The 13,759-nt window shown below is 43.7% G+C and overlaps 1 protein-coding gene across 4 annotated transcripts in view; it reads left to right on the forward strand.

Annotated features, from left to right (window-relative positions):
• The window catches only part of LOC140718405 (MORN repeat-containing protein 1-like), a 253,380-nt gene extending 243,222 nt beyond the window's left edge, over positions 1 to 10,158 (forward strand). For all 4 annotated transcript variants that reach the window (XM_073032116.1, XM_073032114.1, XM_073032115.1 and 1 more), the window contains 2 exons: positions 3,989 to 4,065; positions 9,053 to 10,158. In XM_073032116.1, coding sequence (XP_072888217.1) covers positions 3,989 to 4,065; positions 9,053 to 9,201 — 226 coding nt within the window. In that variant the 3' untranslated portion in view covers positions 9,202 to 10,158. The remainder of the gene's footprint in view (positions 1 to 3,988; positions 4,066 to 9,052) is intronic.
• Positions 10,159 to 13,759: the final 3,601 nt, after the last annotated feature.

The following is a 13,759-nucleotide window of genomic DNA, read 5'->3' on the forward strand; positions in this document are numbered from 1 at the left end:
TTTGATTAACTTCTGTAGATGTGTGGTGGAGAGTATAGTGACAGGTTGCATCATGGCCAGGTATGGAAAAACCAATGCCCTTGAAAGGAAAATCCCACAAAAAGTACTGGATACGGTCCACTCCATCATGGATGAAGCCCTCCCTGCTATTGAACACATTGACATGGAGCACTGTTGCAGGAAAGCAGCATCCATCATCTAGGACCCACATCACCCAGGCCACGCTCTCTTCTTGCTGCTGCCATCAGGAGGAAGGTACAGGAGCCTCAGCACCCACACCACCAGGTTCAGGAACAGTTATTACCCATCAGCCATCAGGCTCCCAAACCAGAGCTTCACTTGCCCCATCACTGAACTGTTCCCACAACCTAAAGACTCTCTTTCAAGGACTCTTCATCTCATCTTCTCAATATTTATTGCTTTTTTCCTCTCTTTTGTATTTGCCTAATTTGTTGTCTTATGCTCATTGGTTGTTTGCCCATCCTGTTGGGTACAGTCTTTTGTTGATTATATTGTTTTTCGTGGATTTACTGAGCAAGGAGACGAATTTCATGGTTGTATAAGGTGACATTTGTACTTTGGTAATAAATTTACTTTGATCTTTAATAAGATCACCTTGTGGTCTTCTATCCTCCAAGGAATAATGTCCTAGCCTGCCCAACCTCTAAATAACTCAATCCCTGAAATCCTAGCAACATCTTTTATATATCTTTCTGCACTCTTTCCAGTTTAATAGCATCTTTCTTTCCTAAAACAGAGTAATCAAAAATTAACACATTGCTCCAAGTGCTGCCTCACCTGGGTCCTATACAACTGCAACAAGACCTCAAAACTTTCACTGTCTGATGGAGGCCAGCATACCAAAAACTGTCTTGACCACCCTATCACTCTGAAAGAGATTCCACTTTCAGAGAACCATTCATTTTTTTCCTCAAGGTCCTTCTGTTCTACAACACAGCACACATACAACATATAGGTTCTACCCAATGCAAATCAGAGTGAATTTTTGATCTTCCACTTTTATTTATTTATTTACATAAATTTCTCCATACATGTGAAAACAAACTAATGTTCAGATCACCTAACCTGGATATTTACGCAGACTGGGTAACAGTTTAGGGGTTTGTGACCCAGTATGTTCTTACTGAGTCCATGTTAGAACAGGAGTAAGTTTAAATTACACTGAAGTCTCAAAGAGAGTGCCATCACATGATTGAATTTACTAACTTGCAGGAAAGCTTCTAATCCCTGTAGAATCAAGAGTCACAGGATTCATTTTCCCAAGCATCATGTCAACAGTAAATGATGAAAATGTGTAGATTACCATCGAAGTATATGATGGGGAAACTGATTAGAGTATCTGCAAGAGAGGAGGGATGAAACTTTCATTTTAAATTAGGCAGTAAAAAATGCCAGCACCATATTTTTCAAAGGTATCAGTGCCCAGCAATATGTCTCAATGTACAATTTCCTTTCTTGGTTCACTACATCATTAGAATTCTGTGATGGAATTATTCCCTTGTACCTCAGAGCAGCCAAACATCACCATGTACTTATTGATTGTTCTTTCCTTAATAGATTAAATCAATTGCCTTCTTCAAATCATGCCCCTAGCCATGTAACAATAATCCTTTACAGAACAACCCACCACATGATGTTCACAATGCTGCAAGCAGTCTGATATGATCTCTGAAAAATGTAATGGCATTTTCATGCTGGTTAAACTGCACATTTGTTGAAGTTAGACCAAATTAATCCTCACCTACAAATTGTTCTGGTCTAGTATCAGTTAATGGAATGGCCCACAGATAGAGTACTAGAGATGAAGTAGCTGGAATTGGAATGATATGGATATGCAGACTGAGGATATCCGGCCTTATTCTGGATGAAAACGTTTAATGTGCTCCAACACTTATCATTGCACTGTGGCCCCTTTGATGAGCACCAACTGTCTGTAGACTAGATGCAGGGTCCACTTTGAACATTAAGGTGGATAACTCCCCAGGATCTAATGGGATCTATTCCAGGATACTGAAGGAGTTTGCTGGGACCTTAACAGAGACCTTTGTATCTTCTATATCCACGTGTAAAGTGCCAGAAGACAGGACAATAGCCAGTGTTGTTCCTTTATTTACAAAGGGCAACAGGAACAAATCAGGAAATCATAGGCCTTCAGTTCTACGGAAAATTTTGGAAAAAATTCTTAGGAACAAGATTTCTACTTGCCTTTGGAAAAGCTCAGACTTATTAGGGACAGTCAGCATGGCTTTGTGTTTGGGAAATCCTGTCCCACAGATTTGATTAAGTTTTTTGAGGAAGTAACAAAGATGATTGATGAAGACAAGACAGTGGATACTGGATACATAGACTTTAGGAAAGTATTTAACAAGGTCCCTTGTTGTACGCTAGTCAATTAAGTTACATGGTGTCAACAGAAAATTGGTACATTGGATCTATAATTGACTTGGTAATAAAAGACAAAGGGTGTGGTAGAGAGGTTTTATCCAGGGATTTTGGAAAGGTCAAATGTAAGAGGAAAGTACTGATTGATTGTTCAGACAGATTGATTCATCTACTTCAAGATGGCACTAGTGATACACTGCGACTATTTGTGAGTAGTACAAAATTTGCTTGTGAAGTATATAGTACATAGCAGTACCTTTTATGTCCTTTTGCAGCTGTATAAAACTTCGGTTAGGCCGTATTTGAAATATTGTGTGCACTTCTAATTGGCACACTCCTGGAATGATGTGGTTCTTTAGAGAGAGTGAAGAAGAAATCTGCCAGGATGCTGCCTAGATCGGAGTATTTTTGCTCTAAGGAGATGTTGGACAAACTTGAAGACAGAGATGCAACCTGATAGAGGTAGACTCAGTGGCTATTTTATTAGGTACACCTCATTATTGCAAATACCTAATCAGCCAAGCATGCATACAGGAATGCAGGCATGCATTAGGTTGTTGTTCAGACCAAACATCAGAATGGGGAAGAAATGTGATCTACAGCAGCAGAAGACAATGAACATACACTCAGTGGCCATTTTATTAGGTACAAGAAGTACCTAATAAAGTGGCCACTAAGTGTATATAAAATTGTGAGTCTTTTCCAGAGTAGAAATATTGAATACTAGAGGGCATATGTCTAAGGTAAGGGGGGGGCATTTAAATAAGATTTCTAAGGCAAAAATTTTTATAGAGTGTGGTAGGTGTCAGGACAGATATGATAGCAATGTTTAAAAGGCGTTTAGACAGTCATATGAACGGGCAGGAAATAGATGGATTGCGTTCATGTGCAGACAGATGGTATTAGTTTAGGATGGTATTGTGGTCAGCGCAGACATGGTTGGCTGTAGGGCCCTTTCCTGCATTGGATTTTTTTTATTTTAGAGATTCGACATGGTAGCAGGCCCCACTGGCGTAATAAGCCTGTGCCACCCAATTATGTGACTATTTAACTTAGCAACCCACATGTCCTTGGAACAAGGGAGAAACTGGAGCAGCCTGAGGAAACCCACACAGTCACAGGGAGAATGTACAAACTCCTTACAGACCGTAGCGGAAATGAACCCGGGTCACTTTATTATCATGCATTATGTTAACCATTATGAACACTTCTGTATTCTGTGTTCTCCCTTCCTTCACCCTCCCATTGTGCATGTGCCCTACCCACCGGCTACCCTTGTAGTTGAGTATGACCTATCCAAGGCAATTTGCACTATGCTTTATACACAATAAGAATGGTCACTTGGCCAGGAATCCTTAAATTATAGCCCAAGCTGAGCATCTAGAAGTTGGGAGGATAATAATAAAGATGAAACGTCTGCAGATGCTGGGAATCCAAAGCAACACACACAAGATGCTGGAGGAATTCAGCAGGTTGGGCAGCATCAATGGAAATGAATAGATAGTCAATGTTCCATGTTTAGAAACTGTTTTGCAATAGAGATGAAACTACGCTGACTAGTTACTCAATTCTTTTCTCTTTACAGATCTGATGTTAGTGTCAAATTAGGTGGAAAATCGAAGAAGGCACGGAGCGGCACAGACCTGCAGTCTGTGAGATTAGGTAAGGTAGGAGTCTTAACCTGTTTAGGACTTGAATGACAAGTGTGAACAATTTAATGCTGCCAAACAAGGAGCAAGATTATCCCTAAAACCAGTTCATACTGCACCAGGTGTCTCACCCTTATAAGGAACAGGGTGATCTGTCCCATACTTAGAACAAGATAAAGATTTAAATCAAAATGATAACACAAAGTGATTAATCGAAATAAAAATAGAGAGACAGAAATCACACGTATCAAAAGCGTAGTCATTATTACGCAAAAGGCTTCAGTTAGACCTTTCTTTTTGATGGCCGTGTGAAATAGTCCCTGTTCTAAACCTACTCTGGCACCCCAACCAAAATCTTTCACCATTGCATGGTGCTGCTTTCTGCACTTGTGCAAGACTCATTGATTTCATCACATTTGCCACCAATTTCCATCCTGCCCCAAGTCTGCCTGAACCATCTCTGTTACTTCTCTTCCTCGTCTAGAACTCTCTCTCTTACCATCTCAGTGGGTAATCTAATCAGAATCAGGTTTAATATCACTGGCACATGTCGTGAAATTTGTTGTTTTGCAGCAACCATACATTGCAATACATAATAATCTAAAAACTATTAATTACAATAAGCATATATAAAAATGTTAATTAAATAAGCTGGGCAAAAAAACAAAGCATAGTGAAGTAGTGTTCATGGGTTCATGTCCATTCAGAAATCTCATGGCAGAGGCTGATACTAGCCATCAATATCTACATACACCTACCAACTCCCATAGCTAGTTTGACTCCACCTCCTCCCATCCTGCCTTCTGTAAGGACGCTATCCCATTTTCTCACATTCTTTCTCTCTGCTGCATCAGGCTTTCGGTTTAGGTCTGCTGAAATGTCCTCCTCCCTCTAGGCATCCCCTCTCCTATAGTCAATGGAACATTTCCTCCATTTCCTGGGTCTGCTTTCACCCCACCTCTCCCCAGACAGAACAGATACAAAGTTCCCCTGATCCTCACTTTACATCCAACAAGTCATCCTTTGTTACTTCCACCTGGTCCTACACAACCTATCACCAGCCACAGCTTCACCTTTCTGTTCCCTGGAAAGAATCTCTCTTTTTATGGCTCCCTGATTCACTCATCCCTCCCCACCAACCTCCCTGTCTCCTGACACTTTCTCTGCCACCACAGGAGGTGCAGCACTTGTTGCTATACCTCCTCCCTCACCACCATCCAGGGACCTGAACAATATTTCCCAATGAGGCAGAGATTCAAGTTAATCTCCTCCAACTGAGCTTTTTGCATTCGGTGCTTGCAAGGTGGCCCCCTTTACTTTGGCAAGACTGAGATTTTGTTATGTGACTAAACTGCAGAGCCCCTGAGCTCTGTCTGCATTTGCGGATTGAGCTCCCAGTTCCATTTCCCCTTCTCATTCCCACGCTGACCTTCTCAGCCTTCTCCACTAACACAGCAAGGCCAAACACAAGCTGGTAGAATAGCAACTCATATTGCCCTTCTGTCCTAACCCTCCCCCAATCTTCTATGTACTGCCATCGTTCCTTTTATCCCCAGATGCAGCGTTTCAAACAGAAACATCACCAGATGCACAGATGCTACTTGATCCACTAAGTTTTTCCAGCAGTTTATTATTTGCTCCAGATACCAGCCTCTTTAAAGTCTCCTGTTCCTCCACAATACATTACCTCAAGTGTAACAAATACTTGCATTTATATCTCACAACCTCAGGAAGCCTCCCAAACTAATCTCATTATCTCATTAGAAAGCAGATTATCTGATCATTAACCCATTGGTGATATTTGGGAACCTGCTGACGCAAACTGACTTCTTTGTTTCACCAAATTCCTACAAAGACCACGTAAGAAAAGTGTATCATTTCTGTGAAGCATTCGAGACATTCAGAGCCGACAACATGACACTGTTGTAACAGAGGACATTGTTGTTCAGTTTGTACTTCTTGAGTGTTGTTCAACTGTGAACATGACACTTTAATATTTCTAATCCAGTATGTCTGGCACACTCTGAGCTGGCACTAGACAGGGGGTGATTAGTTTTACAGAACATAAAACACTGTCTTGGATGTCAACATGAAACCGTGAAGTTAATCACAGTGAACAGCAAAACCTAATCTGTGGTCAAGTTTGAGCATGTCAGCATCCCAATTCTAAGGCCTTGCATAGTTTCCTTGTTATCGTAACAGTAAAACAACCCCTGTGGTTTAGGGTTATTAAATAACCTCTTCTTTTTAAAACCACACCAGCCCACCTGTTGTGTAGTATAATGTCAATCTCAGTGTTAAATGTCATTAAAATCTCCGAGGACTTTGGGCTTAGTGCACGGTATGAAGCAAGTCCCACCTCCCAACTCACTTCTGAGCATTCAGCACAGGTTGTAAAGGTGGAAACAAGTTTGTGGGTTCAGATTAAAACCTCATCACTGTCAGTTCTCTGACAGTTCACGCATGTTGTCTGTTCAAGTCCCACCCAGAGACTTTGGTACAAAGCTAGACTGACCTCCCCAGTACAGTGCTGAATGCTGTACTGTCAGACATGCCATCATCCCGATGAGACTCTTAACCAAGCACCAGACCAGCTGTTCCTTCAAGAGTTAAAGTTCCCACAACACTGATTTGAAGAGCAGGGTTACTATTCCTGGTGTCCTGTTCCTCAACTAACATCACGTTAAACAGAAACGCGAGAGAAATGCAGATACTGGAAATTCAGAGCAACACGCTCAAAGTGCTGGGGGAACTCAGTAGGTCATGCAGCATCTGTGGAGAAGGATGAACAGTCGGGACCCTTCATCAGGACTGGAAAGTAGGGAAAAGAAGCCAGAATACAAAGGTGAGGTGGGAAGGAGAACCAGCTGGAGGGTGATAGGTGAGGCCAGGTGAGGAGGAAGATGAGTGGGTGGGGAGGGGAATGAAGTGAGAAGCTGGGTAGTGATAGGTAGAAGAGGTGACAGGCTGAAGAAGGAGGAATCTGATAGGAGAGGACAGTAGACCATGAAAGAAAGGTAAGGAGGAGGGTCTGCAATGGGAGGTGAGAAGAAGAAAAGGGGTTAAAGGGTAACCAGAGTAAGGAATGGAAAAGGGGGGGGGGGGAGACACCACTGCAAATTAGAGAAATCGATGATCATGCCTTCAGGTTGGAGGCAACTCGGAAAGAATGAGTTGAGGCTCCTCTAACCTGAAAGTAGCCTGATTGTGACCTTAGAGGAGGCCGTGGACAGACATGTTAGAATGGGAATCTGAAATAGAATTAAAACGGGTAGCCCCAGGGAAATCCTTCCATGATGGACAGAGCCAAGGTGCTCTACGAAACAGTCTCCCAATCCACATTGGATTTTGCCAATGTAGAGGAAGCTGCACCAGGAGCACAAGATACAGTAGATGACCCTGACAAACTCACAGGTGAAGTGTCAGCTCACCTGGAAGGACTGTTAGGGGCCTTGAATAGTGGCGAGGCAGGTGTAGCACTCGTCCCTCTTGCCGGGATAAGCACCAGGAGGGAGATCAGTGAGGAGGGACAAGTGGACAAGGGTGTCATGTAAATCCCTGATTCTGCGGAAAGCGGAGAGTGGGGGGGGGGGGGGGGGATGGTTAGAGGGAAAGATGTGCTTAGTGGTAGGATCCTGTTCATTCCTTAGCTGTTTGTGGGAGCTTATTCCTTACAAATCTGCCTTCTTACAACAGGGACATCAGCTGTAAAGGGTCTTGGGATGTCATGAGGTCATGAAAAATGCTACAGAAATGCATGATGCTTCCAGCTTAATGCTGAACTGCTATTTACTTATAATCTCCATTTTCCTCCCCCTCTGTATATTGTGTCCAAAGACAAAGATAACACAACCTTCCACAATTTTGATTCAGCTGTAAAAATATTTTTACTACACGGGAACACACACACACTGTGATTTGTCTGATTCATCCCAAGATTAATATTATGCTTCATTTGGAGACATTCCTCCTCCCCCAGAATCTGTCAACTCCTGCTGGATAAAGGAACATTGGGAACAGCAACATTTCACTGACCCACCCACTTACTCATACCTCAAACTGTGCTCATAAGGTACAATTTCTTCGTTTAGAGCTGCGACAGATACCAAGTGAAGATGAGATGTGAATTAATTGAGGTGCAGGGGTGAAAGGCCTCCTCGTTCATTGGAAAGGCCGTTTATGATCCAAGCTGATCCCTGTCCTGCCCACATTTCAACATGAAAGCACAGTTTCACATTAGGATCGGAGAGATAAGCAGTTGACTGATGGTTGATATTTTACTGTCGCTCTGGGGTGCTGTACCATCCCTGATGACATCATGGCAGGCAGGAAAATGGTGCTAGAATCTGTGTGGCCCAATATTGAACTTGGTAACTCATTTACCTACCCAGCCACCAAGACGGTGTGCTTGCTGTGGGATTCATAAAAGCCCTCTTGTGCTGAAGTTCTGAGATGTACAATTTTGTTTTCAAGACCTTTTTACGAGGGTCAGGAATCAGCATTAAAATATGGTTCTTCTCGGGCAAGACCACACAAGGATATACATGGTTAAAGGTTGAATTAACTTTTTGTCATGTGTAGAGGAAAGCATGCAGTTAAATCTGACGTTTTGTGTCGGCAACCCACTCAGTGCAAGGCCTGTGCGGAGGGCAGACCGCCACACTTCCGGCACCAACATGGCATGTCTACAACTTACCAACCCCGAAAGCACATCTTCGGAATGTGGGAGGAAACCCAAGCGGTCAGAAGGAGAGCGTGTAAACTCCTTATAGACAGCGGTGGGAATTGAATCCCGATCGGAGATCGCCAGCACTGTAAAGCGATTGCACTAACCAAATCGCTACCGTGCCACCCTTTGGCTGGGGCATGGGCTGTGAATACTTATGGAACATGAGGCCAGTTGTTCTTAGTGCTTCAATTCGGGGGAAGGGGTGGGGGGGTGGGCAGAATAAGTTAGAATTTCAAAATAACGTTTCAAAATGATGCATCTCTGATTTCAGGTGACTATGTTATCATGGTGAAGGATGTGACAAGTCCTCCCTTCCTGGCTCGCACTCTTCCGCCTGCTTTCATGCTGCTGAAAGTTATACCACAGAAAACAAGCAAAAAAGGGGCCAGAAAGGAGCCGTACAAAGTGCCCAGCAAGTAATCAAGTTGCCGAAGAACGTAACGGCTTTGTGCAAGCTTTAGCAGTAACACCACTGTGTTATTTCAACCCCACACCCCTTTGATCTCCCAGAAGGATCCCACATCTTGAGTCCTTTCCCTTCCACACCTCTCCTTCCTGTGACAGCCTAGAACATTATTTCATGTTGGACTCTCACAGACAGAGGTTCTCAATCCATTTAGTCTGGGTCAGAGTTGAGTCCAGTTCTGAGAAGTGAAAGGGAATGTGCTAAACCACTGTAAACACCCTGTCCCAAAATAGTCTAGCCTATAAATGGGACCATCAGTACCAGAGAAAGAAAAGTCCCCGTTTTACGCAGAGATGTCTCTTCAGGGTAGAATTGTACCAGAATGGAAGTCAAGTTTCATTAATATTCTGCAGTGTGCAAACTTTGTGTTGTTTTTTTTTCGAATCTGTATTTGATAAACCACACCTTTGAATATTTTCACTTCCCATATAGCCTCAAAAGCCCCAAGTACTTTAACCGCAGCTGGTGCTGAGAAAGACATTCTGTCTCGTCGAGGGTTTGGTGTTTGTGAGTCAAAACAGGATGGAAGAAAGATAGCAATTATTTTTTTCTTCTGTCAAAGAGGTTAAATAATCTATTTAAAGTAGGCTGTTACTATCGTGATGTTCTGCCTCCCTTGAGGTTCAATGGTCTTGTACAACAGGTTCAGTCCCTAGATTAAGCTAAGGGAACACTTTCAGCTGGACTGCATACAGGGAACTTTCATTTGTCTTATTGGCCCATGGAAGGATAAACAGAGCCATGCTGCTTCCAACCAGAACAAAAGGACAGAGGAATCTCGACTATGAAGTGGATGCTCTACACGCTACACTGGACCCAGTCCTTTACTAAACAGAAGGGCAGAGTTAAAGGGGAGAGAGTAGGTGATTGACATTGATTGAGAAAACACTTATAAAATGTTGGCACAAACACTGTGATTAAATCATGTTCTGTGTTGCATTATTATACAAGGTGAAGATCTAGGAATAATGGTGTATAGTTCCCTGAAGGTGGAATCTCATGTGGATAGGGTGGTGAAGAAAGCTTTTGGTATGCTGGCCTTTATAAATCAGAGCATTGAGTATAGGAGTTGGGATGTAATGTTAAAATTGTACAAGGCATTGGTAAGGCCGAATTTGGAGTATTGTGTACAGTTCTGGTCACCGAATTATAGGAAAGATGTCAATAAAATAGAAAGAGTACAGAGAAGATTTACTAGAATGTTACCTGGGTTTCAGCACCTAAGTTACAGGGAAAGGTTGAACAAGTTAGATCTTTATTCTTTGGAGCGTAGAAGGTTGAGGGGGGACTTGATAGAGGTATTTAAAATTATGAGGGGAATAGATAGAGTTGACATGGATAGGTTTTTTCCATTGAGAGTAGGGGAGATTCAAACAAGAAGACATGAGTTGAGAGTTAGGGAGCAAAAGTTTAAGGGTAACTCGAGGGGAAATTTCTTTACTCAGAGAGTGGTAGCTGTGTGGAACAAGCTTCCAGTAGAAGTGGTAGAGGCAGGTTCAGTATTGTCATTTAAAGTAAAATTGGATAGGTATATAGACAGGAAAGGAATGGAGGGTTATGGGCTGAGTGTGGGTCAGTGGGACTAGGTGAGAGTAAGCGTACAGCACGGACTAGAAGGGCCGAGATGGCCTGTTTCCGTGCTGTAATTGTTATATGGTTATAATTAGGGAGAATTTTACCAATGATCAGCGTGCAGCATTTATTGTAATGGATTTATGGAATAGGCCCATGTGTCAGGCCTGGTAAAATCTGGGGTGTTTCTGGTATGCCTTTCTGGATGACTCTTCAACTGAATTCAGTGCTTGCCACAAGACCATAAGGTATAGGAGAAGAATTAGGTTATTTGCTTATCAAGTCTATCCACCATTTGTTTTTCAACATCATTCTCCCACCTTCTTCCCTTAACCCCTTACCCAATCAAGAACATTCAATCTTTGTCTTAAATACTCCCAATGGCTTGGCCTCCATAGCCCTCTGTGACAATGAATTCCATAGAATTACCACCACCTGGCTGAAGAAATTCCTCCTCACCTCAGTTTTATAATGATTTTCCTTTATTCTGAGGCTGTGTCCTTGGATCCTAGGCTCTCCTACAAATGGAAGCATCGTCCCCACATTCACTCCATCTAGGCCTTTCAGTATTTGGTAGGGTTCTATGAGATTCCCCCTCATCCTTCTGAACTCTAGCGAGTCCAAAGCCACAGCAATCAAATACAAGTACACCGACTTAGGAAAGTTTCCTCTCCAAGAACGAGGCCTCTGTGGATGTTAGCAGGGCTCCGACTGGTATTTGAAAGCAGCGCGTGGCTTCTGGCTTTCTCTCTCTATGTTGACAACCCTGTTACTGCTGCCTATCAATCACCCTGAACCCAGACAAGAGGACATTGGCAGCAACAGGATACAGGCAGAGTAAGGGGTCAGATTCTAATGTTGGCTTCACTGATGGTGAAAAGAACTTGGAAACTTAAAATCGTCACATTGTGATACTTACAGACAAACTTTCTTTACACTTTAACTGTTTACAGATGAGCTCATTTTCCTGTTGTCTCCACTAATCCCAAGGCCTCTGTTGGTGTTGTATTCAAGATATCCACTGGAAGGCACAAATGAGCTGCTCTGAGGGCATTGGCTTCACTCTCTGGCAACCGAGCAACAGCACTGCCGCACAGTGCAAGCATTCACCCTGCCCCTCATTGGGGTAGTGAGAAGGTCAAAGCACACTATGACCCAGCAACACAGGAGAGGTTTTCTTATTGATGGAAGTTCATCTGCTTATCTCTATTTTATCTCCTCAGGCACTACGTGACTCTAACAATCTGCATTTTCTATTCGAAGGTTGTAGGTTTAATCCAGGTTGGGTGGGTTTAACAGATATCAGCTGGTTTACCATCACCGGTGCCTCAACCAACATCCCACAGCAGTTTGAAGTCCCTGAAGTAGTCACTGTGCTGAGAATGAAAGCTCAAATGGCAGGCTGAAACCTGGGATGACATTTAAATTCATGGCAAGATGGAAATCCACTGAGCCAAGGCGAACACCTCAAGTGGAGAGGGATTCCGAGGGCCTACTTTTATCTGATGCCCCCCCTCCCAAAAGGGAAGGCTGTTTGATAGCCAATGGTTGATTATGTCAACTAGCCTGCCAACGTTTGATGTGCTGAACCACACACTGGTAGTGGGGTGGGGGGTCAGAGACTCAAGAGAAAAGTGAGTCGCAATATGCAAAAGGAGAAAATTATAGACGGGGCCGCAATGATGCTAACTCCACCTTCACTGCTGTTGGCTTCGGATCACCTGGCCTAGCTGGCACAACATTAGATATTCCTGCATCACTTGGTACATCCCAGTCTTTGACCAGCTGTAGACAGTGGTCTACACTGGAGGCGGGGGTGGGGGTGGGGGGGGTGTTACCATGTGACCAATCCACGGTAACCAAGTCTTCAGAACTGGAGGCAACTAGGAATTAAAGGCTGATTTCCAGTAACCCAGGAGGAAAATCACAGGCAATGCACACAAAATGCTGGAGGAACTCAGCCAGCATCTATGGAGAGGAATAAATAGGAACACGAAATGTCGATTGTTTATTCCCATCCATAGATGGTGTCTGACTTGTTGAGTTCCTCCAGCACTTCTGTGTGTTGCTGCAGAATCCCTTGTGTTTAGAAAAAAAATCACAGGCGTGCGAAAATCCTGTAAGTCTCGACTTGCAGCTCTAAACATACTGACTGGTAGTGGAAGATGGTGCTGGGCAGCTGGAAGCTGGGAAATCAACTGGTGGCCCCGAGGCAGGCCCTCCACACGTGCCGCAGGAGTCGCCCGAGTGAAGTGGGGCTGTTTTATGAGAGGTGGACTGAAAGTCAGTGAGTCGCCCAAGTCTGCATTTTAAAAGTAAACAATATGTTGGACTGCAGAGGGCAGCAGTTTTTCGCAAGTGCCAGTTTATTGGGGGATCATGTGATCGTCCAGCCCTCAGTCCCCCACCCCTCGGCCTCCCCGAAGCAAGTAACCAGAAGAGGGACTGCACACGGCTCCATTTGTAGCCACCCCCAGCCACAAAATACAATCTTTACTTCATCGTGGAGTTGTAATTGTTCAAACTCTTGCCAGCTGGGGCTCGTATTTTCTTGCAGATGTGAAATGGGTTTGTGGTTTGCCCTTTCAGCACAATGAATGCTCTGTTAATCAGCTAACATTCAGCATAGTCTGGTGTGGGTTTGGAAAGCTGCCAGCCCCAATCCATCAGGCAGCGGATTGTTCATTCCATTCAGAGCAAGCAGAATGCCGGTTGGCTCTGGGACGATCACTCCGCATAGACAGCTCTCTGACTCTCACAGGAAGGGACCATCAGAGTAAGGAGAGGAGCAAAACTAAAGCAGCCATATGAATAATTTATAGCTGATTGGATCTGCTGACATCAGCTGCTTTTGCTGCAAACAAGCAGCCATAGCTTTGCCTTGGCTACCTCTGTGGCTCACTGGGCAAAGGCACCCCCTGGTGCAGTGTGTGGGCATTT

The sequence above is a fragment of the Hemitrygon akajei genome, chromosome 29, assembly GCF_048418815.1.
Source record: "Hemitrygon akajei chromosome 29, sHemAka1.3, whole genome shotgun sequence".
Lineage (NCBI taxonomy): Eukaryota > Metazoa > Chordata > Chondrichthyes > Myliobatiformes > Dasyatidae > Hemitrygon > Hemitrygon akajei.